This window comes from Portunus trituberculatus, chromosome 1, assembly GCF_017591435.1.
Source record: "Portunus trituberculatus isolate SZX2019 chromosome 1, ASM1759143v1, whole genome shotgun sequence".
Lineage (NCBI taxonomy): Eukaryota > Metazoa > Arthropoda > Malacostraca > Decapoda > Portunidae > Portunus > Portunus trituberculatus.
In genome coordinates this window covers 3,630,147-3,657,646 of record NC_059255.1, presented here as the reverse complement: position 1 = coordinate 3,657,646, position 27,500 = coordinate 3,630,147, and the positions used below count along the sequence as shown (strand labels likewise).

General features: G+C 40.7%; 2 protein-coding genes across 3 annotated transcripts; one reads left to right on the top strand and one right to left on the bottom strand.

The window, feature by feature from the left end:
• Positions 1 to 1,236: 1,236 nt before the first annotated feature.
• On the bottom strand, positions 1,237 to 4,442 carry LOC123508338 (crustacean hyperglycemic hormones B-like). The gene is made up of 4 exons (XM_045261993.1): positions 4,388 to 4,442; positions 3,788 to 3,850; positions 2,859 to 3,061; positions 1,237 to 1,999 (listed from the first exon to the last, which is right to left on the bottom strand). Exons 1-4 carry the CDS (start codon positions 4,397 to 4,399, stop codon positions 1,891 to 1,893), a joined length of 387 nt encoding a protein of 128 aa, XP_045117928.1. The 5' UTR covers positions 4,400 to 4,442; the 3' UTR covers positions 1,237 to 1,890.
• Positions 4,443 to 13,183: 8,741 nt separating this feature from the next.
• Positions 13,184 to 25,985, top strand: LOC123503935 (tectonin beta-propeller repeat-containing protein 2-like). 2 transcript variants are annotated; one of them, XM_045254095.1, is made up of 14 exons: positions 13,184 to 13,507; positions 13,928 to 14,045; positions 14,942 to 16,083; positions 16,465 to 16,564; positions 17,172 to 18,214; positions 18,354 to 18,493; positions 18,830 to 19,052; positions 20,031 to 20,163; positions 20,491 to 20,630; positions 22,261 to 22,447; positions 23,638 to 23,804; positions 24,449 to 24,594; positions 25,235 to 25,356; positions 25,759 to 25,985. In XM_045254095.1, the coding sequence occupies exons 1-14, from the start codon at positions 13,259 to 13,261 to the stop codon at positions 25,905 to 25,907; spliced, it is 4,059 nt and encodes a 1,352-aa protein (XP_045110030.1). In that variant the 5' UTR covers positions 13,184 to 13,258; the 3' UTR covers positions 25,908 to 25,985. The 2 variants fall into 2 exon arrangements, with proteins under 2 accessions (XP_045110030.1, XP_045110116.1); XM_045254181.1 differs by lacking the exons at positions 23,638 to 23,804; positions 24,449 to 24,594; positions 25,235 to 25,356; positions 25,759 to 25,985 and having other exon boundaries at positions 20,491 to 20,647; positions 22,261 to 22,398.
• Positions 25,986 to 27,500: the final 1,515 nt, after the last annotated feature.

The following is a 27,500-nucleotide window of genomic DNA, read 5'->3' as shown; positions in this document are numbered from 1 at the left end:
CTTTGTTAAACCGTCTTTGATTTGTAAGTTACTTTTAAGAGACTTTATTTCATTCATTTTTTGAAAGTTGTTTTTGTCGTAAGAATAAAACACACTAATTGTCATCTATTGTATTGGTTTATTATTATTTTCTCATTTTATTTTATCTATTGGTTATTTTGTTTATATGTTATTTGTTTATTATTTATCTATTCACTTTATACAATTTTTAGGTTCGTGTTTCGTATTACAAATCAAACACGTTGTATATTGATGCATTTTATGATTGAATTGGTTAACTTTTTAATCATTTTGTTATTTGACATTTTTCTTTCTTTCTTTATTTATTTTCATTGTATTTCTTTTAAGTTGATGTTCCTCCTAGCAAATCAAACACGTTGTATATATTGATGCAGTTTATTAGTGTGTTGGTTGGCGGTCAGGACAAGGTGTGATATATGATACACAGGCTGGCTGACTGGCTGGCTGGGAGGCTGGGAGGGGAGGGAAGGGCGAGAGGAGAAATACATAATAAAAGACATAATGAATAATAATGAATAGATAGATAGCTTTCATGTTTAAGTTTTATCCCTGTAAGTTTTATTTATTTATTTATTTTTCTATTTATCTCATCTGGTGAATTATTAGTGTTACGAAGAAATTGATGAAAAACGAACAGATATATTAGTGAATGGCAGATTAACTTCATTTTTTCTCTTTTTTCTAGATCATTATCATTATTATTGTTGTTATATTCGTAGTGGTTGTAGTAGTAGTAGTAGTAGTAGTAGTAGTAGTAGTTTAATTTACATCACAATTTCTTTTAAAATTTGTCACTTTTCAAACACTAAACTTACTTAACATTCATATTTGTATTATTTCATTATGTCATTCTGAAACATTATTTTATCTTTTTAAATATTTTCAAGCGTTATTTGACTCAATCTTTTGTTTAAATACGGACAGAGAGAGACTAAATAAATAAACATGTACTGTACCAGGCCACTTAAATATTTATACGGTACAAAAATCTTTGGCTAAAAATCTCTTAAAAATTGAAAGAGAGAATCGGATGTGTTTGAAATTAAAACTATAAACTAGACGAAGAAGGAGAGTGAAAGAAGAAGAAAATGTGATAAAAGAGGGAAGTGAAGAACAAGAGATAGAGAAAAAGGGGAAGAGAAAAAAGTAAATCAAGAAAAAGACAGAAATGGAGATGAGGAAAAGACGTGAAGAAGCTTAAAAAGAAAAAAAAAAATGAAGCAAGGAAAGATGCAAAATAAAGAAGAAATAGCAAAATGCAGTAAAATAGTTTGATTTCTTGGTTATCATTTTTGTTGTTTTCACTGCGCGCTGGAAGAAAACAACAACAACAACAACGATAACTAAAATGCACTGCGTATAATTGTTTGTTTTCGGGTCAAAGCTTTGTAATTAAACTTATAATTCTGCTTAATTAAATTGTAGTATTGTGCTAAGTTCATTTACGCGTCGAGAGAAAGAAAGAAAAAAGAGCAGAATTAAATATGAAAAAAAATAATAATGATAAATGATAATAGATTAGTTTCTCTTCTGACTAAAAATGTAACTAATGCATCTACTAATAACATTAATAATAATAATAATCTAGACACGCCATGCCGCCGCAATAGAAAATGAATAATTAGATGACAATCACACGACAATAAATAAAATAGATAAATAAATGAATACTAATGCTTTTGTCAAGAACTGCTTAAGGTTCCAGCAAAAGTGAAAATAGAAAATAGATAAGCACAGTCAATCAGTGATGGTGATAATAATAATAATAATGATAGTTTAGTCAATACTGCCCCGCGACCCCCGCCAGCGCTGCCGCCGGCCCGCCACACGCCAGCTACTACACAAATGCAGTGGCGTCAGTGTTTCCTCTTATGCCTTGATCTGCATCTTCATGTCCTCGTAGTCCTTGATCTTCTCAATGGGGTACATTAACTGATCGGTGCACTTGAAGAACATGTCGTTGTCGAAACAATTGCTCCTGAGAGAGAGAGAGAGAGAGAGAGAGAGAGAGAGAGAGAGCGTGTTAATAGCATTGTTATTTTCTTAAACTGTCACTGGAATCATGAAAAACCATAATAACTTTTCACTGGAACCTTTTTTTTATATGTAAAGGGGGAAAGCTGGCCAAAAACAACAAAAAATAAAATAAATAAATAAAAAAAACTGCCCTCTTAGTTCCCAATTCCCTTGCAAACCATCGGTGGCATGATGAAAAGCACCCTTGAAAACCCCTAGAACCTTCATTAAGACATTGAAATCATGTCAGAGCCTATTTTCTCGTGTAACATAAACAAGAACAGAGAAAAGAACAAGAACAAGAAGAGAAGGAGCAGGAAACGTACTGAGAACCCAAAATAACAACAAAAAAAACTGCATCTATTGTATTCCATGTCTGTTTTGTCTGTCCTCGCATGCATGGCTGTCACGGAAAATGAACAACAACGAAAATGACTAAAACGAAGCAGAAATTTTATCCACAAACCTAAAATAACAACACATAAGAACAACTGTTTTCTCTATCCTCACGTGTATCGCTGTCACAGAAGAGGAGCAAGATAAAATGAAGAAAAGAACAAGAAAAACAAGAATAAAAGGCGGAAATCTCAAAAGTAACAACACAAATCTAGCTTCAAAATCCTAGTTCATCGTAATCCAAGTCTGTTTTCTCCATCCTCTTACGCATCGCTGTCACAGAAAAAAAAAAGACGACGAAAAGAACAAGAAAAAACAAGAATAAAATGCAGTAAATACGAAATAAAACAAACATACCACAACCACAACGTATTCTAACCCAACCCAACCTAACCTAACATAACCCACGCCCACTTTGTCCTCACATGCATCGCTGACGGAGGAAAGGGTCGTAGCGGTAGACATTCCTGCAGTCCTCACACACGCTGCTGAGTTCATTGTACAGCTTGCGTGTCTCCTTGTTGAACTCCGCGCCGCACTGGTAATGCTGGAACTCCCTCTCTGTGCCCGGCCATAGTCTGAACCTGTAGATCTTGTCCTCCAGCCTCGCGCCGCTACTGACGGAGGCCTGAAGGAGGAGGAAGTGTAGAGACGGTCTAGGAGGAATAGTGAAGAGAAATGATGTAGAAGGGATAGTGAAGAGAGGAGATGGTAAATAGGATAGGAAGAGTGGGTAGCGAGAGATGATAAATGGATTGTGAAGAGAGGTGATTATTATAAAAGGTGAAGGGAATAGGAAGAGAGGAATATAAATGGATTGTGAAGAGGAGATAGTGAAGGGACGATGATAAATAGGGTAGAAAAGGAAGAATAGTGAAAAGTTGATATATTATGAGAAGAACAGGAATAATGAAGATAGATGATAAATGGATTGTGAAGACGAAGAATAGTGAAGAGACGATGATAAATGGAAGAGATGAAAAGAGATGGATCGTGAAAAGGTAAAAAGAGACGATTCTGAATACAGTAGATTGTGAAGAGGAGGAATGGTGAAGAGAAGATGATAAATGGAAGAGATGAGAGGAAGGATGCAGGGATAGTGTGGAGGAGATAGTGAAGAGAGGAGATGATAAATGGATTGTGGAGAATAGGCAGTGAAGAGGAGGAATAGTGAAGAAAGAATAATGGTTTTGATATGCTGCGTTGTGTCTCTTTCTAAATGCTCTTGAAACTTGTGGCTTGCGAATTTAAATCAGAAAGGAGATATGTAATTTTGTTATTTTTATTTATGTATTTTATTAACTTTTTTTGTACTGGTTTAAGATATTAGTGGTTCCTTTAGCTTGTGTTTTACCTGCATAAGGACAGCAGCGGCCAAGACAGACATCCATAAGGCGAGGAGGGAGAGAGGGCAAGTCTGCAAGGAAAACAAGAAAAGGAAAATAAATAAATAAATGAAGGAGAAAAGGAAAGATTATACACAAAAGCAATATTTATACAACATATGAGAAAAATCAAATGTTTTAGTCAGAGAAATAATACATTGGTAAATTAGGGAAATAACTTAAATTCTATCAAAAAAAGGTGAAGGTCGTGATGCGTAGAGATAAAAAAGAAGAAAAGAGGAAAATGAAAGAAACCGTAGACAAATGATAATTATCGTACAATATCTGTATAAAAAGCATCAAGTAATATATTCATTAAGTAGTTAGTGTATCGCTTAATTCTTTCTTAGTATTGTTTAACTCATTTGACTGAAAACTTAACAATAACGAAAATATGATAAGAGATAAAGAAAAATTAAACTTAAGATGCGTAGAGTTAAATAAACACAACCTTGTCCATATATTATTTCATTTATCTATTTATTATCCGTTTTTACCTATTTATTTCTTATTTCAACGAATATAGTAGTAGTAGTAGTAGTAGTAGTAGGTCTTTCATTTCCACTAACCTGAGACACCATATTGCAGTGGTGGTGGTGGTGGTGGTTGCCTCGGGGTCTCAGAAGCACTGGTCACCTTCCTCTTCATCTTCCCTTATATACTCAAGATGGAAGAGAAATTTTCAAAGACCTCATTTACTTAGTGGGGGCGTGTGTGTGTGTGTGTTCACTGTTTGATCTGACGAGACAGCCAGACGTTACCCTACGGAACGAGCTCAGAGCTCATTATTTCCGATCTTCGGATAGGCCTGAGACCAGGCACACACCACACACCGGGACAACAAGGTCACAACTCCTCCATTTACATCCCTTACCTACTCACTGCTAGGTGAACAGTGAACAGTGAACAGGGGCTACACGTGAAAGGAGACACACCCAAATATCTCCACCCGGCCGGGGAATCGAACCCCGGTCCTCTGGCTTGTGAAGCCAGCGCTCTAACCACTGAGCTACCGGGCATGTGTGTGTGTGTGTGTGTGTGTGTGTGTGTGTGTGTGTGTGTGTGTGTGTGGAGACGGAGAGAGAGGAGAGGAAGTGAGGGATAAAGTGAAAAAACAGTAGTAGTAGTAGTAGTAGTAGTAGTAGTAGTAGTAGTAGTGGTAATAGTAGTAGTAGTAATAGTGGTGGTGATGGTGGTGGTGGTAGTTGTGGCAGTAGTAAAAACTCAATTCCTCCATCTATCCAGTGTACACAACCTTCCAGACAACTATCCCCTCTTCTTCAGTGACACTCAACTGTCTTCCTCTTCCACACTGAATATCCTCAGTCTGTCCTTTCCGCACAATCTTCACTGCAAACTTCACATCTCATCTCTTGCTAAAACAGCTTCTATGAAGTTAGGCGTTCTGCGGCGTCTCCGCCAGTTTTGTTGCCCCTCCAACTGCTAACTCTGTACAAGGGCCTTATCCGTCCTTGTATGGAGTACTCCTCGCATGTTTGAGGGGTTCCAGTCACACAGTTTTATTAGATAGGGTGGAATCAAAAGCTTTTCGTCTCATCAACTCCCCTCCTCTGACTGACTGTCTTCAGCCTTTCTCTCACCGCTGGAATGTTGCATCTCTTGCTGTCTTCTATCGTTATTTTCATGACAACTGACATGATCTTGCTAACTGCTTGCCTCTCCTCCCTCTTCTTTCCCCCACGCTCGCTGTATAACACTTTCTTCTGTCTATCACCACTATTCTGTCCACCTCTCCAATACAAGAGTCAACCAGTACTCTCAATCCTTCACCCCTCCCTTTGGCACACTCTGGAACACCCTGCCTGCTCCTGTGTTTCCATCTTCCTGTCACCTGAACTCATTGAAGAAGGAGATTTCAACACTTTTCTTTTCGCTATTTGATAATTTGGCATTTCTTTGGTGACTTGCATTGAGTGAGACTTTTATTATTCGGGTTTTCGTTGTTGTTGTGACTGACCCTCTTGTGTGATGGAAAAGAAGGAGGCTTGCATTAACTTCAAGAGCCGAGCTTACATTTATACTGGAACTCTGAAAACATCCTTCAAAACACCAACTACTTTGTCAGATAAGGCTGTATGTGTCTGTCTGTCTGTCTGTCTGTCTGTCTACCTGTGTGTGTTAGTCTGTCTATATGTGTGTGTGTGTGTGTGTGTGTGTGTGTGTGTGTGTGTGTGTGTGTGTGTTTCCCTGTCTGTCTGTCTGTCAGTCTGTCTCTCTGTCTGTCTGTCTGTCTGTCTGTCTGTCTGTCTGTCTGTCTGTCTGTCTGTCTGTCTGTCTGTCTGTCTCTCTGTCTCTCTCTCTCTCTCTCTCTCTCTCTCTCTCTCTCTCTCTCTCTCTCTCTCTCTCTCTCTCTGTATGTATGTATGTATGGCTGTATGTCTTTATACATGTCTGTCTGTCTGTCTGTCCGTCCGTCCGCCTGTCAGTCCACCTCTCCCTCTCTCTCTCTCTCCCCCACAGAGCTAACAAGACGCACGCCTCTCTCACAGCGGGGGGAGAGTGGGGTGGTGGTGGTGGTGGTGGAGGGAGGGGGGAGCATATCCTTCCCCCTCGGCACCCAATTTTAGACTGAGGTAAATTGAAGGCTGTTGATAAAAGCTTAAGGAACGATTCAAGTCCTGTGTGATCATCCGAGACTCTTTCTTAAGGCTTGTCATTTTTCTTATTTTCTTTTTCTTCTTTTCTTTTTTTTCGTATATTTTTTTTTTATTCTTTTGTTGTTTTTTGTACACTTCGTTTTCTTTTCGATTTTGTTTGTTGTTTTTTTTTTTTTTTTTTTTTTTTTTTTGTGGGGTGTATATTTTGGGTTAAGGATTTGTCTATTCTATTTATTCATTTTTTTCTATTTTTTTTTTTTTTTGTTGTTGTTTTGGTTTGTTTTTCTTTAGTTTTTTTTTTTTCTTATATTTTCAAGTTTCCTGTTGTTGTTTCCTTTTCCACGTGTATCAAACCTTTTCCTCAACTTTCATCATCATCATCATCATCATCATTTATCTTTTTCTTTTCTTCTTCTTCTTCTTCTTCTTCTTTTCCTTCTTCTTCTTCTTCTTCTTCTTCTTCTTCTTCTTTTCTTCTTCTTCTTCTTCTTCTTTTTTTTTCATTCTCATCTTCTTCTTCTTCTTCTTCTTCTTCTTCTTCTTCTTCTTCTTCTTCTTCTTCTTCTTCTTCATCTTCTTCTTCTTCTTCTTCTTCTTCTTCTTCTTCTTCTTCTTCTTTCTTTTCTTTTCTTTTCTTTTTTTTCTTCTTCTTCTTCTTCTTCTTCTTCTTCTTCTTCTTCTTTCTTCTTTTCTTCTTCTTCTTCTTCATCATCATCATCATCATCATCATCATCATCATCATTTTCTTCTTGTTCTTCTTCTTCTTTTTTCTTCTTCTTCTTCTTCTTCTTCTTCTTCTTCTTCTTCTTCTTCTTCTTCTTCTTCTTCTTCTTCTTCTTCTTCTTCTTCTTCTTCTTCTTCTTCTTCTTCTTCTTCTTCTTCTTCTTCTTTCTTCTTCTTTATTGTTTTTCTTCTTCTTCTTCTTCTTCTTCTTCTTCTTCTTCTTCTTCTTCTTCTTCTTCTTCTTTATCTTGTTGTTGTTGATGTAGTTCTTCTATTATTATTATTATTAATAATATTATTATTATTATCATCATCATCATCATCATCATCATCATCATCATCATCATCATCATCATCATCATCATCATCTTCTTCTTCTTCTTCTTCTTCTTCTTCTTCTTCTTCTTCTTCTTCTTCTTCTTCATCATCATTAACCTTTTATATGATTTAGGACATTAAATTTACTTCCTCTTGTGTATATAGGTGAGGTCAAGTCAGGTCAAATGAGATGTTGTTTAATGATCTGTTTATTTGATGCATATTTTAACCTACCGTAACCTAATTTGACCTCTTCGACACAACACACGAGAGGCGAGATTAGCTCAAACTTGAATTTACACCGTATTTTTTTTTTATTATTTCTCTATTGTTTTGATCTTTCTTATTTTTATTCTTTTTAAATTATCGCTGATGTATTTTTCTTGTTATTTTGTTTTTGTTTTATTTGATTTTCTTGTTTTCTGATACTCTCTCTCTCTCTCTCTCTCTCTCTCTCTCTCTCTCTCTCTCTCTCTCTCTCTCTCTCTCTCTCTCTCTCTCTCTCTCTCTCTCTCTCTCCCAAGGCGCGCCATTAGATTAGTCTCCCCTTCAATTAAATTCCTGGGGCAGTTTGTGGATGAAAGAAAACGAGGCCAAAAAATTTACATGCGTTTATCATTATTGTTATTATATTTATGAGTGAAAAGCTACTACTACTACTACTACTACTACTACTACTACTACTACTAATAATAATAATATTACTAATACTACTATATCTTTAAGTTTTGTTGTATTTTTGTTTTTTTTATTCAGTTTTTTTTTTATGGTTGAAGGGAAATGAAAATGCGAGGTTTTAATTGTTATCATTATTTTCTTTCTATTATTATTATTATTATTATTATTATTATTATTATTATTATTAGTCTTATCATTCATTGTTATCATTATTGTGGAAGGAAATAGGAGTCAAATGAAAATCTATGGTGTTACTATTAATCTGTATTGCTATTGCCATTGTATAAATTTCTCAGTTTAATTTAGACTCTTGGATCTAAACTTAGAGAAAAAATAAATAAAATAAGGCGTTGGAAAAATATATAGATAAAGAACTTTTATTTCTTATACATTGACTTAAACAACACGCGAAGTTTATTTTTCATCAACTTATTAACATATCAAAGTTATCGTCATTTGATGTGTTTGTTTTGATTCCTCAATATACAACAAAAAGATTTATTATGGGTATATGATAAACAGCTGTACCTACATAAGAACTTGTTTATTTCGTCTACAGTGGATTAAGGTTAGTTCACACGTGTCAATATCCGACTGAAATTGCAAGTCGCTAGAAGTATCAACTGAGTCCTTCTAGTCGGAAAACGTCACACATAGCGACTGGAAAGTATCGACTAGTTGGTGCCTTGGCGGGAAGTGAGTGTAAACAAACAGCTCCCCGCCAAGATGCCTTCCTCCAGTGACGATGGTGAAGCGGTGGTTGCTCTTCATTTGGCGCACCGGAAGAGTCAACAGGAAATAAGATGTCTGTGAATACGTCCCTGGCTAAGTGGAAGGAAGAAAGGATTGTCTACCACACACTGATATTAAGAAGACTGTGCACAATTGCGATCAAATTCAATCGTAACAGGTGTTCAGTCCTCACCACCACCACCACCACCACTGTGCCACCTGTTTCCTACAACGACGATTTGCGTAAGATTTTTATTTTACTGTATAATTTATTCCCGGCGCCCCAGGTGTGTGTGTTCTCTTTCCCTCACCAACTCTAACGTACATCTTCTCTTCACTTGGACACATTTTCAAAGCTTATTCCGTAACGTCACGACATAAATAAAGTCGCAAATCGATTGAACAAAACCAACATATTGAATTTGTTTTGCGACTGGTTTATCCGGTCGCAAATTGACACATGTGAACCCGCCTTTTATACACTGACTTAAATAACACACGAAGCTTAATTTTCATAATGGTATAAATCAACTCGACATATCAAGATTATATACCGTCTTTTGATGTGTGTATGTTTTGATTCCTCACTATACAACAAAACTCTGTGTCTGGTGAAAAGCTGCACCTTAAATAATAACTTGTTTCATTCTTCCACACTGACTAACAACACATGAATGAAGAGATCGATCGACGTTTCTATAACCAAAACACATCAAAATTATACTCCTTTGATATTCATGCTAATTACACATACTCACAACAACAACAAAAAAAAAGACTTATTCTATATGTATACAGAGAGAAAAAAAAAAACCCATTTCTTTCACAATAGGTGTTATGCAGACAGACAACACAATTACCTTCATATCAAACCTACCCTTCCATGATGTGTTTCCAATTGAATTCATCTCACTTATACATAATTACAACAACAACAACAACAACAAAAGGGGGGGCGGGACGGGGAGGAGGGAATAAGCTTCAATTCATGATCAAGAAAAAAAAAAAAAAAAAAAAAATTAGTCAAGATCGTATTTACTTCAGACTCTCAACTGACCGCCATAACATTTCGCATCTCCAGTCAGGAAAAGTTGTGTCTTTTTGCGATTTTCAGCGTTATTTCAGTGTGTTAGCGTGTGTGGCGTGTAGGGATGACAGGTGTGGCGTGCGGGAGTCAGGTGTGAGCAGGACAGGTGAGTGGTGAGTGTGGCAAGCGTGAAATAAGGTGAGAGATAATGGAAGGTGGTTTTTATCAGTGATCTCTGCGTCTCTCTCTCTCTCTCTCTCTCTCTCTCTCTCTCTCTCTCTCTCTCTCTCTCTCTCTCTCTCTCTCTCATGTTACTGATAATGATTAAAAGCAGATATTATTGTTATTATTGTTATTATTATTATTATTATTATTATTATTATTATTATTATTATTATCATCATCATTATTATGTGTATGTCCGTCTGTCTTGATTTTTTTTTTCTTATGTTTTTCATGTACGTATTTTTAATGTGGGTGTTTTTTAAGTTTATTTAAATATAACCTAACCTAATTTTACCGTTACCTATCCTAACCTAACCTAATTAATCTAATTTCACCTTCATTTAACCAAACCTAACAAGTCAGTATATTTTAGTGTTTCACCAACATCAACAAGGCTTTTCTCATTCCTCTCATCATATAGAGCCTTTCATTTAGAGTCATTTAAACACACACACACACACACACACACACACACACACACACACACACACATGACAGATTGTTTATAACGCTAACAATAATTTTTAAAGATTTACCAGTTTTTTTTAGGGTAAATGAGGTAATATGCTGCAACACCTATGCTTGTGATGGAGTGACGGGCACTGAAGAACGCCATTAAGTGTGTTCGTTTGTGTGTATGTGTTGTCATATGAATTGCGCAGGTGTGAAGTGAATGGCGCTGATTAGTTCTTTTGTTTGAGCATGCAGCCACTGACCATTAAAGATAACACATAATAAATCTAGCTAATCAGAGCGGCTTGTGGAGATAAGCGACTTTATTTCATTCAGTCTATGGAAGATGTCTGAACGGAAAGAGTGTCGCCTCAATTATTTACAGTCTATTGCCAGATTTTACGAAGAGAAATACGATAATGACTTCATATTAATTTCTTTGTGTTGGCAGTCAGGTTAGGCTGGTTTGCTTTGGTTAGATCAGTCTAGTTGTGTTAGATAAAGTTAGTTTGCTGTGAGGAAGATGTGTCAGTGGAGTGTGTCACCTCAATTAAGTTGCATTAGCTAGGGAAGGTTAGGTTTAGGTTAGGTTAGGTTAGTGTAGATTAATTCAAAATAAGTCAAAATATACCAGAGAAAAAAATAAATGCTGTATTCTACTGCAAAATTGTTTCTGTAAGAGATAGGGAGGAGTAAAAAAAAAAAAAAGAAAATACAGATTTGCGAAGGAAACAAAATGCACATTCATTCAAAACAAGTTGAAATCTATCAGAAAAATTAATTTCCTCCAGAAGTGAGCTGTAGAAATTTACGTTAGGTTAGGTAAAGGACAGGATTAGGGTAAGGTTAGGTTGGGTTGGATTAAGGTTGGTTAGGTTAAGTTAGGATAGGTTTAGTATTAGGTTAGGGTAGATTGAATTAAGTTTAGGGATGGGTTCATTTAGGTAAGGGATAGTACTATGGTAAGGTTAGGTTGGGTTGGATTAAGGTTAGGTTCAGGATAGGGTTAGGTTAGTTTGGGTTGAATATACAAATTTCAGTGTGTTGACTTGGGCAGCGGTGGCAGCGAGTACTCTCCACGGCAGTAACAGTCAAAGTGTTGGACTGTTACTGTTGTGGTGCTTTGTGATAACCAAAATACTTTCTTGTGGTACATTTTGGGCTATTTTGTGTTACTCCTTGTCACTTTCATTGCAATACACTACTTTCTGAAGGGAGAGCTTTTTTTTACAGGGGGAAGGAGGAGATGGAAGAAATGTAAAAAAGTACTGATTTGTGATGGAAGCAAAGTGCAGATTCATTCAAAACAAGATCAAAACTACCAGAAATAAAATGGTTACATCCTGAAGTGAGAGTTTGGTGAAAGACTAAATTAATCTAACCTAATCTAAGTGTTTTTAACCTAAGCTAACCCAACCTAAGAGGATTTTTTCCTAACCTAATCTAACCACACCTTAACCTAATCTATCATACCCTAACCTAACCTAAACTAACAAACCTAAGTGTATTTTTACCTAACCTAACATAACTTAGCCTTACGTAATTATAGACTAACCTAACCTAACTTTTTTCTAATCAAACCTAACTTAACCTAATTATTATTTAACTAACTTAACCTAACCTAACTTGACCTAATTTTATTTTTCGAACTTGACCTAACGTAATCTTTTTTTCTTATCCTGCAGGTGTGGCAGAAGAAGGAAGAGGTGAAGGAGGAGGAGGAGGAGGAGGAGGAGGAGGAGATGAAAAGAAATAGAGAAGAATGAAAATTAGAAAAAATATATATACAGTTTTATGAAGAGAGAAAAAGAAAGGAAGAATAAATTGAGAAGAAAACAAGAACGAAAGTAAAGAAAAGAATCAAAGCAACTAAAAAGAAAGGAAGAAGAAAGAAAGATGAAGAAACAAGAAGAAAATCAAACAGAAAAGAAAATAAGAAAGACAAAATGAAAAAAGAAGAAAACGAGAACTGAACAAAAATAGACGAAGAAAAAACAAATAAAAACAAACGAACAAGAAAAAGAAGAAAAACAAGCAAAATAAAGAAAATAACAAGAAAATCAAAGAGAACTAAACAAAACAAAGAAAGCAAAACAAGAAAGGAAAAAGAATAAACAAATAAAGAGGAAGAAGCAAAACAAACAAGAATAACAAGAAAACGAAGAGAAGCAAACAAAACAAGAAGGAAAACAAGCAAAACAAAATAAAACAAGAAAAACAACGAGAAAAAGATCAGATTTAAAGAAAAACAAACAAAAATAATAAAATTAAGAAAAAAAAATGGAGAATTAAGCAAAACAAAGAAAACAACAACAAAATGCACAGAATTAGATAAAACGCAAAGAAAAACAAGCAAAACAAACAAAAAAATGCAGAATTAGATAAAAAAAACAAGATAATAAAAAAAAAACAAAGCAGAAAATAAAAAGAAAAAGAAAGAGAAAAATAAAAAAATACGCAAAGAATAAGAAAATAAGAAAACAAAAGAACAAAAAAAATTGATAAAACTGAGAAAAAAACAAAAAATAAATAAAACAAAAAAGAAAAGAAAGAAAAATAAAAATATGCAAAGAAAAAGAAAATAAGAAAAGAAAAACTGAAAAAAAAAATTTGATAAAACCGAGAAAAAATAAATAAAACAAACACTAACCATAAACTAAACAAACATGACCACAACCACCACCACCACCGCCACCACCACCACCACCACCGCCATGGCCAGGTGGGACGAGTGGGTGCCTCTGAGCCCTCTCCTGGACCAGCTGCCGGACCATTTCCAGCGCGGCCTGAGTACCTCCGAGCTGCACCTCACCAGCCTGGCCGCCCTGCCCGACAACCTGGTGATGGGCACTAATGTTGGACTCGTCTACCTGGCACATCTCCCGTCACTTAATCTTATGAGGCTCAAGTGCGAGGTGTGTGTGTGTGTGTGTGTGTGTGTGTGTGTGTGTGTGTGTTTTACGAAATTTAAACCTTTTCACCTTTTTGATTTTTTTTATAAGACTAATGTGTGTATGTATGTATGTATGTATGTATGTATGTATGTATGTATATATGCATGTGTGTGTATGAGAAAAGGTGAAATATTACCAATAACCCTTTTTAAACTACTACTACTACTACTACTACTACTACTACTACTACTACTACTACTACTAGTACTACTACCACCACCACCACCACCACCACCACCACCACCACCATATTTAAGCCTCATCTCCTTTCTCCCTTCTACCAATTCTACTTTCTACTTTCTATATTATGAGTAGATCTATCCCCACCAATACCACCACCACCACCACCACTACTACCACCACCACCACCACTACTTCCAGAACGCAGCGGAGGGTGTGTCGTGCGTGGCAGGTGTTCGGACAGTGGAGGACATGATAGCAGCTGGAGGGACTGACGGCACCATTACTGTGTTCCAGCTGCCCCGGATACACAGCCCAAGTGAGAGAGAGAGAGAGAGAGAGAGAGAGTGGGCAGGGGAGATGAGAGAAAGAGAAGGAGAAGGAGAAGGAAGAGATGGAGGAAGATGAGAGAGAGAGAGAGAGAGAGAGAGAGAGAGAGAGAGAGAGAGAGAGAGAGAGAGAGAGAATAAATTTAGTAACAAAGACAAAAGATTGAAAAAACAAAGAAGGAAGTAAAGAAAAACAAAAATTAATTAAGAAGATAAGAGAGAGAGAGAGAGAGAGAGAGAGAGATGATAAAAGACAGATTTGGCACAAGGGATGATGATAGAGAGAGAGAGAGAGAGAGAGAGAGAGAGAGAGAGAGAGAGAGAGAGAGAGAGAGAGAGAGAAAGAAAATGATAAAAGACATTTTTGGCACAAGGGATGATAACAGAGAGAGAGAGAGAACAGGTTTGGTGCAAGGGATGTTAACAGAGAGAGAGAGAGAGAGAGAGAGAGAACAGGTTTGGCACAAGGGATGATAACAGAGAGAGAGAGAGAGAGAGAACAGGTTTGGCGCAAGGGATGGTAACAGAGAGAGAGAGAGAGAGGCATTGTTGGTTTGTAGTTAAGAGAGGAATGAAAGATTAAAGAAAGTAAAAATTAAATGAAAATAATTGAAAGAGAGAGAGAGAGAGATAAGTTGGTTTTTATTTCTCTTTCTCTCTTTAATTTCCTTTTTTTTTACCTAATTCTCTTTCTCTCTTCCTTTCTCTCACTTTTATCTCTCTCCTTATCTCCTCTTCCTTTCCCTTTCTCTCCATCTATCCTTCCTCATCACCTCTTCCTCCTCCTCACACACACACACACACACACACACACACACACACACACACACACACACACACACACACACACACACACACACACACACACACATTTTTCCTCCACCAGATCCCAGTACAAAAAGAGATAGAGGAGCAGGAGGAGACAACCCCCCCACCTACCCCCCCATCAAACGCTTCACCATCACCACCACCCACTCAGCGCGCATCACCGCCCTCACGTGGAGCCTCAATGGACTGCTTCTCTTCTCTGGCGACTGTTTGGGGGTGGTCGGACTGGTGGAGGTACAGCCGAACCACTGCCAATGTACCGCTCGGCATCTGATCACTGAACCGTCCCCTGTGGTCCAGCTGTCCTATTTACACCAACGTCTGGCTGTGTGTACCTTAGAGAGGGCGTTAATCTACCATATAGCAACTGGGGAGTGTGTTCAGGTTGGCCGTAAAGCAAGAAAGCAACCTGGTGTGTTTGGGTGCGTCTGGGCAGGAAGTGCAACAAGAAACACAGATTTGCTTTACACATCAAGGCCTGGATTGCGTTTATGGGCTGCCGAGGGGAGTGGGGAGGTCTCACACACGCATATCATCCGCGATTTGCCACAGGAACGCGAGACAAGGCTTCTGAACCCATATGCTGAGGCCAAACGCGAAGGGGAGTACTTTTCCTTTGGTCTACTGCACTTACTAGGCTCTCACGCCCTTGTCTCACACACCCGACAGTGGCTAGTAGCTTTCGACACCTCCCAGCAGCGCATTCTCTCCTACAGTGGACGTTTTCGCTCCATTAATGCCGTTGCTGTGTCAGAAAACCGTATATTTGTTTTGGAAGGCTCACGCACTCTTCTCTGCCTCACCACGCACCCTCCTAGTGATATTGGTGCATGTAGACAGCAGCGGTCACCAAGCCAGGCCCTCCATGACTTGAGTGTGTTGGGAAGCAAGCTGGTGATGAAAGGAAATGGATTCTTTGACCAGCTGGCGAAGGTCGGGTCATCTGTGGCAGCTAAGGTCACTGAACATGCTGCCCCTGCTGTTATGACCGGCCACAAGGGAGGAGGAGGAGGAGGAGGAGAAGGAGGAGGAGGAGGAAGAGGAGAAGGAGGAGGATCAGGAAAAAAAGTAGAGGGTTGTGTTGATTCTCTCTCTCATTCCTCCCCTCTTCCTCTTCCTCCTGCTATGTCTTCCTCCTCCTCTTCCTCCTCCTCCTCCTTGTCTTCCGCCTCCTCCCCAGCTGTTGTTGATAGTGATGTGGTAAGTTGTTTGTTTGTTTGTTTGTGGTTATATTGTGAAAATTTCTATATATTTGTCTCATTTTTATTGTTTTGTGTTGTGATGTTAATTCTCTCTCTCTCTCTCTCTCTCTCTCTCTCTCTCTCTCTCTCTCTCTCTCTCTCTCTCTCTCTCTCCTTCCTTCCTTCCTTCCTTCCTTCTACTACTACCTACTACTACTACTACTACTACTACTACTACTACTACTACCACCACCACTACCACTACTACCACTACCACCACCACCACCACCACCACCACCACCACCACCACCACCACCACCACCACCACCACCACCACTACTACTACTACTACTACTACTACTACTACTACTACTACTACTACTACTACTACTACTATCAGATTAGTGTGGTGGAGGTGGAAGAGGCTGGTGGTGATGGTGGTGACAATTGGGGCCCTCTTATTATGCCAGTGAGAGTCAAGAGGAAGAAGAAGAAGAATGGTAGAGAGAGAGAGAGAGAGAGAGAGAGAGAGAGAGAGAGAGAGAGAGAGAGAGTTTGTCAATATTTGTGGTATATATTTTTATGGTATGAAAAATTGAAGTAATATTTTTTTTTTTTTCCGTTTTTTTTCCTCTTCCCTTTTTGTTTTTTTTGTTATTTTGCTGTTTCTTTTATTCCTTCTCCTTTCTTCTTTCATTTATTCTTTTCTTTCATTCTTTCCTCTAATTCAATCTTTCTCTCTTTTACTTTCTTATCTCCTTCCTTTTCTCCTTTTCTTCCTTTATTTCATCCTATTTTTCCTTCCATTCCTCCTTTTTCTCCCTCCTTTTCTATTTTTACCTCACTTTTCCTCCCATTCCATTCCATTCCATCCCTTTACCTCCCTTTCTCTCTTTTCCTCCATTTTATCTCACTTTCCTTCCTTTTCTCTCCCTCCCATCCCTTCTTTTCTCCCTCTTTTCCTTTATTTCATCTCACTTTTCCTCCCATCCTATCCTATCTATCTATCTATCTATCTATCTATCTATCTATCTATCTATCTATCTATCTCACTTTCCCTCCCTCCTTTCTTTCCCTCCATCCCATTCCCCTCCCCAACACCCACAGCCACCCCACCAGACACCCCCAAGGCCCAGCACAGCAGCCCCCTAGCCCCCAGCACCCCACTGAGCTCTGAGGACACACCAGGGGACATTCATACCAATATACAAGAGAAAGAGAGTTTATTGGCCAGTATTCTTGACATGGATTGCTTGAAACTTGACCACCCCTCTGAAGAGCCTGTTAGCCCCACCCCAGGGACACCACAGGGCTCTGAGATGACCCTGGGAGAGGTGATGGAAGGGAGTGGAGTGTGGGAGGCGCCAGGAAGTCCAGAGGGAACGCAGTGCTCAACTCCAAGTACGGTGAAGGAGTTGAGCCCAGCACCGTGTTCGTTGACTGGTGCTGATGACTTCTATGCCCGTCACTACCAGCGTTATTTAAGTCTGAGCTCCGTGGAGAGTGTTGACGCCTCCAGCACGTCCCTAGAGCATGGAGGGACAGTGGAGGAGCAGCAGGAGGAGGACGACGACTTAGAACGCATTCCCAGCAACTTTAGCGAGGACCGATCGAGTTGTCTGAGTTACGGACCGCCATCTGGGAGCAGTCTCACCGTGCAGCCCCCAGCCCCTCCCCTGCCACACCCACAGCCCCCTAGACCATGCCAGGGCCAGGTGGTGACCCTAAATGACTCTAATGACATTGCTGACATCACCTGGAGTTACGCACAGGATGAGGAGGAGGAGGAGGAGGAGATGAGTGGGGGGTGGGTCAGAAGAGGTGTTCCAGGGAGAGTGTTCAGTATGGCAGTCTCATCCACCTGTCGTGCTCTCGTTAACACCTCAGGGCACCTCTACCTGGCTGGCCCTGACCCCAAAGACCCCTGGCGGAAGGTAACACTAACCAGAGATGCCTTCCAGGTCAGTCTAGGCCCACAGGGGGATGTGGGGTGGGTGGTGGTGGCAGGGGGTGAGGCTTATGCATTTCTCCCGCCCCCCTGTGATGTGACACCCCCTGCACCCCCCACCAAGATGGCCGCTGTCTGTAAGGATGTCAGCCAGGCGAGTGTGGCTGGCGAGTACACCTGGTTTGTGGATGAAGACTTGCAGGTGTGTGTGTGTGTGTGTGTGTGTTAGATTTGTTTTGCAGGCATGTTTATATATATACGTAAACTTTATAGGCACATGTGTAAATATATATAGTCTGACAGGTGTGTGTGTGTGTGTGTGATTTAGTGTTGCATTCCAGGTGTGTGTGTGTCGCAGCATCAGTGAGGAGGCGGGTGTGGTGCAGGTGTCTGGCGGGTGTGGCGGGGCAGGGGTGGTGCGGGTGACAGCGCGGGGGAGGGTGGTGTGGGCCCTCACCTCGGCCGGGCAGCTGCTGGTCAGGTGAGGCTTTGGAGACAGGTGTGTGTGTGTGTGTGTGTTTTTATTGCATTTTTTAGTTATTGATAATTTTATCCTATTAATTTATTTCTTAATTTTCTCTGGTTTTATTTATTTATTTATTTGTTTTTAAATTTTTGTGTTGGATTTTGGTAATATTCTTTATTTTTTGTATATTTTATTTTATTTCATCTAGTTTTTTGTTTGATTGATTTATTCATTTATTTCATTGTTTCTTTGGATAATCTTGTTAATTGATATACACCACCACCACCACCATCATCATCATCATCATCATCATTACTTCTCAATACTCATCAAATTAACCTTTTCCTACAGAGTTGGCATCACCACCACCACCACTGCCGCCACCAGCACCATCGCCGTGGGGCAGGAGTGGAGGGCGGTGGTGGGGCCGGCCTCCCCAGATGGCCCCAGCAGAGTGGCAGGGATGGCGCTGGGTCCGGGGTCGGGGTGGGTGGTGGACACAGCAGGGAGGTTGTTTTTCAGAGAGGGTGTGTGTGATGCCTTCCCCCAGGGTGCTGATCTCAAGTGGTGGCAGGTGGGTGTGTGTGTGTGTGTGTGTGTGTGTGTGTGTGTGTGTGTGTGTGTGTGTGTGTTCCTTATTCAGAAATGCTGTACTCTCTCACCACAACTATTTTCCAAGGCCACAGAGATGATTAGCAGGGTTTTCAAGAGTGTTTCTCCGGTTAGTAGTGCAGAAATCTTCTCACTGCCTCAAGAACCATAAAAACACACTTTAAAAATGCTTTAATCTCTCATCATGACTGTTTTCCAAGGTTATAGAAACGACTAGTGGGGTTTATAAGTGTGTTTCTTCAGTTAATAATGTGAAAATCTTGTCACTCTGCCTCTAGAACTGTAAAAACACCTTTAAAAATGTGTAAATTTGAATAAAGCCTTTTGAAATAGTGGAGGCGAAGCACAGAAGGGTTTGAGAGTACCAGCCTTTGTGTGTGTGTGTGTGTGTGTGTGTGTGTGTGTGTGTGTGTGTGTGTGTGTGTGTGTGTGTGTCTTTACCTACTTGTGAGATACAGGAGAAGAGTCACACTAAAGTTGTGCTGTCCTGCCTCCCTATCTATTTTTATCAATAATTTGTGTAGATTTCTGTATGGTCTTTACACACACCATTTTATCATCAAGTTTGTTCCACACTGCTGTACGTCTGTGAGGAAACCTTTATTTCTTGATGTCTCTTCTCCAATCACTCATTTTCAGCCTTCTTCCATGTCCTCTAGTGCTCCTCGTGTGTGTGTGTGTGTATTTACTTACCTCTCCTCTGTTCCAGGGTTGGTAGATCCATAACTTTTAGTCTCTCCTCATATTATGTCATCCCTTCAAATTCTGGAACCATTCTTGTAGCCATTTTTTGTAGTCTCTCCAATTTCCTTATGTGTTTCTTTTTATGGGGGGTCCACACTACTCCTGCATATTCCAATGTGTGTGTGTGTGCTGTTTGGCTTTCCTTTGTGTTTCATTGTATTCCTCCTCCTCCTAACACCTTACCACTCTTTCACAGGTATTGACCAGCAAGTACATGGTGGGGGAAGAGGTGGAGGTGGGGGGGGTGCTCCTCTCGGCCTCCCAGCATGGTCTGTGGCTGGCGGAACTGAATAGCCAAACCTGCTGTGTTCATCGGCCTGTTGTCAGAGGTGAGAGGAGGAAGAGAGAGAGAGAGAGAGAGAGAGAGAGAGAGAGAGAGAGAGAGAGAGAGAGAGAGAGAGAGAGAGAGAGAGAGAGAGAGAGAGAGAGAGAGAGAGAGATTTGGCACAAGGGATGATAACAGAGAGAGAGAGAGAGAGAGAGAGAGAGAGAGAGAGTACATGCGTGTGTGTGTATGTGTTGTTGTTTTTAGTCTTCTGGGATTTGATGTTGTTATTGTTTGTTTTATTACGTTATTTTAATCTTTGTGGTGTTCATCCTGGCAGGGCACTGGTGGGAGGTGTGCATTTTAATCTTTGTGGTGTTCATCCTGGCAGGGCACTGGTGGGAGGTGTGCGGAGAGGAGGTGTGGGCGGCGGTGTGTGCCGAGGGTCTGTACACCACTCAGGGGACGCTCTGCTGCCTCTCACCTCTTGGGCAGCTCTTCCTCATCAACCCAAACACTGCCTCTTGTGTGGTGAGGAGGAGGAGAGGGTGTGTGTGAGAGAGAGGGAGAGGAAGAGAATAAGTGTGTGCGTGAGAGAGAAAGTGTGTGTGACTAATTTCTAATGTTGTTTAAGGGTTTAAAATCAGACACTATGTTAATAATTAAAATCCAGGTTTTTATTTATTCAAACACAAATTACATTAGTGTGTGTGTGTGTGTGTGTGTGTGGGGGAGTGACTGTGGGTTTGTCAGCACACTGTGGGGCTGTGGTGAGAGAGAGAGAGAGTGTGTGGGGGAGTGACTGTGGGTTTGTCAACACACTGTGGGGGGACACACTGTGGGGCTGTGGTGGGTGAGAGAGAGAGAGAGAGAGAGAGAGAGAGAGAGAGAGAGAGAGAGAGAGAGAGAGAGAGAGAGAGAGAGAGAGAGAGAGAGAGAGAGAGAGAGAGAGAGAGAGAGAGACTGTGGGTTTGTCAGCACACTGTGGGGCTGTGGTGAGAGAGAGAGAGAGAGAGAGAGAGAGAGAGAGAGAGAGAGAGAGGGAGAGTGACTGTGGGTTTGTCAACACACTGTGGGGACACACTGTGGGGCTGTGGTGGGTGAGAGAGAGAGAGAGAGAGAGAGAGAGAGAGAGAGAGAGAGAGAGAGAGTGTGGGGAGTGACTGTGGGTTTGTCAACACACTGTGGGGCTGTGGTGGGTGAGAGAGAGAGAGAGAGAGAGAGTGTGGGGAGTGACTGTGGGTTTGTCAACACACTGTGGGGCTGTGGTGAGAGAGAGAGAGAGAGAGAGAGAGAGAGAGAGAGAGAGAGAGAGAGAGAGAGAGAGAGAGAGAGAGAGAGAGAGAGAGAGAGAGAGAGAGAGAGAGAGAGAGAGAGAGAGAGAGAGAGAGAGAGAAATATAAATATGTAACGTATAGTAGTAATCTGGCTTTTAATAAATGTTCAAATCTTCCAATTCTCTTCTTTTCATCTTACTTTTCTCTCCATCTTTTTCTGTTTTCTTGTCTTATTCTTCCTCTTCATCCTCTTCTTCCTTTCTCCTCTTCTTTTCATCTTCTCTCCATCTTTTTCTGTTTTCTTGTCTCTTATCCTTCTTTCTTTCTTCTTCCTTTCTCCTCTTCTTATTTCTTCTTCCTTTCTCCTCTTCTTTACTGGTTCTCTTCTTTTCATCTTTTTCTGTTTTCTTGTCTCTTATCCTTCGCTTTCTTCTTCATTCTCCTCTTCTTTACCATCTTCTTATTTCCTGTTCGTCTCACTATCTTCCCTCCTGTGCTGCATTGTATAGTCTCTCTTCATCCTGTTATCTTCTCCCTCATCCTTCCTTCCTTTTTCTTCTTTATTCTCTTCTTCCCTTTGTATGATCCCTTTCTCCCTTACTATCTCATTTCCTGTGTGTTTAGTCATTATCTTCATTCATTCTTGTATTTATTCTCTCTCTCCATCCTCTCATCTCTTCTCTCATCACCTCCTTCTCCTTTATTTTCTTTACTCTCTCTTCTTATTTCCTGTTTGTCTCATCATTTATCTTCTCTTTCCATCCTCTCATCTCCTCCTTTATCCTCTTCTTCCCCTTTTTCTTCTTCATCATCTCTTGTTTCCTATTTGTCTTTCCTCTTGAATATGTCTCTCTCCATCACCTCACCACCTCTTCTTCCTACAGCCACTAGAGATCTCCAGCAACATCTCAAAAGGCAGTGACAGTGCTGAGGGCGTGGTGGTGTGTGTGAGCCAGCGTCCAGAGGTGCTGTGGGCGCTCACCTCTGCTGGCAGGATCTTCATCCGAGCTGGTCTGTCCGCCACTTCGCTGCTTGGAACTCACTGGGAGGAACTCGACTTGAAGCAGATTGGTGAGGTGGTGGTGGTGGTCCTGTAATAGTGGTGGTTGTTAGTGGGTGTTTTGTGTGTTTATGTTGGTTTGGTCTCTCTCTCTCTCTCTCTCTGTCTCGAAAGCTGCAAGAGGCCGTCAAACCTCCCCGTGTGAACAAAGCTACCCATTTCCACTTATCATCTCCATCCATACCCTTATCTAATCTTGTTTTAAGGCTCCCTATTGACTCACCACTGACAATGATTACTGAGTGCGTTCCATTCATCAACCACTATTACACAACCACCTCCTTCCCAGTACTAACCTATACATGAATTTCTCAAGCTTGAACCATTATTTCTGGTTCTATCCTGGCTACTGATCTTAAGAACTTTGCTCGTTCCCTTTGTTATAACCCCTACACCACTTAAATACTTCTATCAGGTCTCCTCTTAAGTGTCTGGAATGCACTGGGAGAGGCTGGGAAGCACTGTGAAAGGCTGGGATGCACTGAGAGAGACTGGGATGCACTGGGAAAGGCTGGGATGCAGTGGGAAAGACTGGGAAGGGCTGGGATGCACTGAGAAAGACTGGGAAGGGCTGGGATGCAGTGAGAGAAACTGGGATGCACTGGGAAATGCTAGGATGCACTGGGATAGACTGGGATGCACTGGTAAAGGCTGGGATGCACTGGGAAAGGCTGGAATGCACTGTGAAAGGCTGGGATGCACTGGGAAAGGCTGGGATTAATATCTTCAATTTTGCTTCATGGGGAATATCCTTCATGCCTGTATCCTTTTAGAAGTTTTCCTTTGCACAGATTTTAATAGACCTATATCCTTCCTATAACTGTGGGGACCAGAATTGTACACCATAATCTAGAGGCACAAAATATAACTTTAATCCCTTCAGTACCAGGATGTGTTTTCATATTTATTGTGGTTATTACTTGGTGATTTTATACAGCTTCAGAAACTTATGTGGAGATTAAAATGGTGAAGACTCTGGCGATTAATCTTCTGACCTCCATAGACTCTTCTTAATGTAAATAAAATGGTCTAATCTCACCAAGAACTCGTGGTAAAAATGCGTCCCAGTACTGAAGAAGTTAATGTTACGGTCAGTGTATCTAGAAGTGACAAATTCACACACACACACACACACACACACACACACACACACACACACACACACACACACACACACACACTCACGTATGTATCCCCACAGGTGACATCCAGTTGTGCCACCTTTCCTGCGGCACAGAGGTGGTGTGGGGGGTGGACACACAGGGAGGGGTATACGTGCGGCAGGGGCCCCTCACCCCATGCCATGCCCAGCCTCCTGCCTGGATACAAGTGGAGCCCTCTGGTGGTGGAGAGGTGGAGTTTACCAAGGTATGTTAAATAATAGAGGTAATAATGATGAACATGAAAAAGAAAATAAGTAAATGGATAATGATAAACAAGGTGACGTGAAATGTTGAAGAGTTGAAGGTAATATAATAAATAATGATGGTGGTAAGATGATAGTGATAACAAATAAGGTGTAGGGAAATGTTTGCGTTTTACTAAGGTATGGAAGAGAATAACGATAATAGCAAAATATTCAAATTATGGTCCTAAAATAAATAAATAAATAATAATAATAATGATGCTTTCTGATTAAAAAGGGAATATATAAATTTCTTTGTTATTAGTCAACCACCACTACTACTACCACAAGCACTACCATTACTACTACTGTTCCAATCTCTCTCTCTCACCTTATTTTAGCATGTTTCCTAGTGATTATTAATTTTCTTCTTCCTTTCCTCTTATTCTCTCGTTCTTGTTATTTTCTTTGTTCTTCTCATCCATTCCTCTTGTAGTAGTAGTATTTCTTCTTTTCTTCTTCTTGTTCTTCTTTCCTCTTGCCTTTCCTTCTTCATCTCTGCAAACAAGAAACACAAATAGAAAGAAGGTAAAGATTAACAAACAAAAAACAAAATAAGTAGGTTTTAACACACACACACACACACCTCATCCCCTCGTCCCTCCAGGTATTTGTGGGGACGCGTCTTCACCTGGTGTGGGCGCTGGACTCATTTCAACGTGTGTATGTCCGTCAAGCTATCTACCCTGAGCTGTCTCTGGGCCTGTCCTGGGTGTGTGTGCCTGGGCTTCTGGCTACCCATCTGTCTATAAGGTGAGGAGAGGGATGACGGAGGAGGAAAGTGAGGGGAGAAGGAAAAGGGAGAGGTGGGGAGAGAGGGTGCTGGAGAGATGGAAAGGGGTGTATGTGTGTGTGTGATGAAAAAGAGAGAGAGAGAGATTGAGATTATCACCAGTTTTGAAGTATTTGTCCCATTACTTGAATTTACTTATATATTATCACCACCAACACCACTATTTCTACTACTGCCAGTGCTATTACTTCTACCACCACCACTATCACTACTACACTACCAATATTTCTACTATTACTACTACTACTACTACTACTACCACCACCACCACAACCACCACCACTGTTACTACACCTACACTCTCCCTATTCTCCTCTCCATCGTTCTCTCTCATTCCCCTTCTCTTCTCTCTCTCTCCTCTCAATTTCACCCCTTCAATTTCTTTTTTCACACCATCTTTCTCCCTTTCTCTCCATCTCTACTTTTCTCTTAACCTCTCTCGCCATCTCCATCTTTCTCTTTCTTCTCTCCTTCACTCTTCTCCATCTCTACTGTTCTTTCCCTTTCTCACCATCTCTACCTTTCTCTCCATCTTTCCCCATCTCATCACTCCTCCCTCCCTCCTACCTTCCCCACTCACCTCTCCTTCCACCCCCACAGTGAGGACCAAGTGTGGGCTCTGACTCCTGGCGGGGAGGTGTTCCAGCGCACCGGTGTGTCGGCCAACAACTTCATCGGAGAGGCCTGGGAGAGGGTTCCTGGCAGGCTGGCGGCACTCTCTGGTGGGTGGGGAGTAGGGGTAAGGGGTCATGGTTGGGTGAGGTAGTGGGTTTAGATAAGGTTAGGTAAAATAAGATGGGGTTGGGTTGGGTTGGGTTGAGTTAAAATGGGTTGGGGTTGTCTGGAATGTTAAATTTGGTTAGATTTTTGTGTCTTCATGTTTGATTTTTTTTTGTATTTATTTATCTTTTTCTAGTTAATGTTTGAAATTTGCTTAGTTTATTTTTTTTCTTATTTTGGTCTCTCTCTCTCTCTCTCTCTCTCTCTCTCTCTCTCTCTCTCTCTCTCTTTTACACACACACACACACAAACACAACCAACTTTACCATTTTCTTCCCTTTTCTCTCTTATTTACCACCACCAACTTAACTAACCTCTCTCTCTCTCTCTCTCTCCCCCCACAGTCACCACCGACAACACCCTGTGGGGCTTGAACACCAGTGGGCACCTTTGTCACCATTCCATTAAGGACACCACCACCACAGAGGACAACACCACGCCACGCACCCACTCCCTCTCTCTCTCTGAGCCCGATGACTGGGAGATGCTGTGAGGAGGAGGAGGAGGAGGAGGAGTTTTGTTATGTGGATTAGAAGAATGAATGGATGAATAGAAGGAGGAGGAAGAGATTAGGAATGAATAAGAGGTGGTGGAGGAGGAGGAGATTATGAATGAATAGAAGGAGGAGGAAGGAATAAGAAGATACAGAAGAATACAAAGGAAGAGGAGAAATGATTATATAAAAAAGAGGAGAATAAGAAGATGGAGAAGAGGAACAAAGGAAGAGGAGGAGGAGGAAAAGTTTACATGAAAAGGAAGAAAAAGAGGAAGAGAAAAGAGAGAAGTAGATGAAAAAAAGGAGGAGGGATAATGAATGATGCAGGAAGAAGAGGTGGTAATGAAAAAAAGAAAGAAGAGGTAATGAAGAGAAAAAGGGAGGAAAGTTGCAGCTATAAAGAAAAAGAGGAAGAAGAAAGAAATAAGACAAGAAACAATATAAAAAAAATATATTAACCAAAAACAAAGTGTGTGTGTGTGTGTGTGTGTGTGTGTGTGTGTGTGTGTGTGTGTGTGTGCAGGGAATAAAGTGTCTTGTTACCACCTATTTGTTTGTTTGTTTGTTTGTTGAAATGAAATATATATTTAGTTTGTGGCAAAGATTTATTAATGCAAACAATTTAATAAACAAAACTGAAATGAATGTGTTTGTGTTTCCTTAACACACACACACACACACACACACACACACACACTGCATCAGTTTCTACAATGGTACACACACACACACACACACTGCATCAGTTTCTACAATGGTACACACACACACACACTGCATCAGTTTCTACAATGGTACACACCACACACACACACACACACCTCTCTTCACCTAGCAGTAAATAGGTACTACGGGATGTAACTGGAGGGGTTGTGGCCTCGCTTTCCCGGTGTGTGGAGTGTGTTGTGGTCTCGGTCCTACCCGAAGATCGGTCTATGAGCTCTGAGCTCGCTCCGTAATTGGGAAGACTGGCTGGGTGACCAGCAGGCGACCGAGGTGAATTACACACACACACACACACACCCTACCACAAACCCACCCTTCGGCTGGGAGCGAGTGTTGATTGGGTCTGGTGGGTGGGCTCCCCCTTGATAACGGAAGACACACACACACACACACACACACACACACACACACACACACACACACCTTCACACCCAACCACCCCGACATCCTCCGGTCTGGAGCGGGATGTGTGTCCGAGTCCAGCCACGGCCCCATTCAGGGGGCCGTGGTCCAGCCGGGGGCCGCTCCCCTTCATGACGTCACTTATATACGTTGCTTAAACCATTTTGAAAATGAGGATTCTAAAAAAGGCAGCTGGACACCGCTAATATATAAATTCTGACTTGTTACCAATCAAAACTAACTCCTAAAATATAAAAACATTACCGGAATGAGGAATAATGAAAATATTTCAAAAAACACAATAAATAAAGTGTTAACACTTCGACATGCTTAAAAACAATTCCAAAGTCCACCAATTTCCTTCAACAGGATTGATAACGCTTTTCAAAAATTATAACCATCATTTCAAAATATCAAAACCCGCCAACACGCTCAATTAGAAAAATAAACATTTAAAAAACG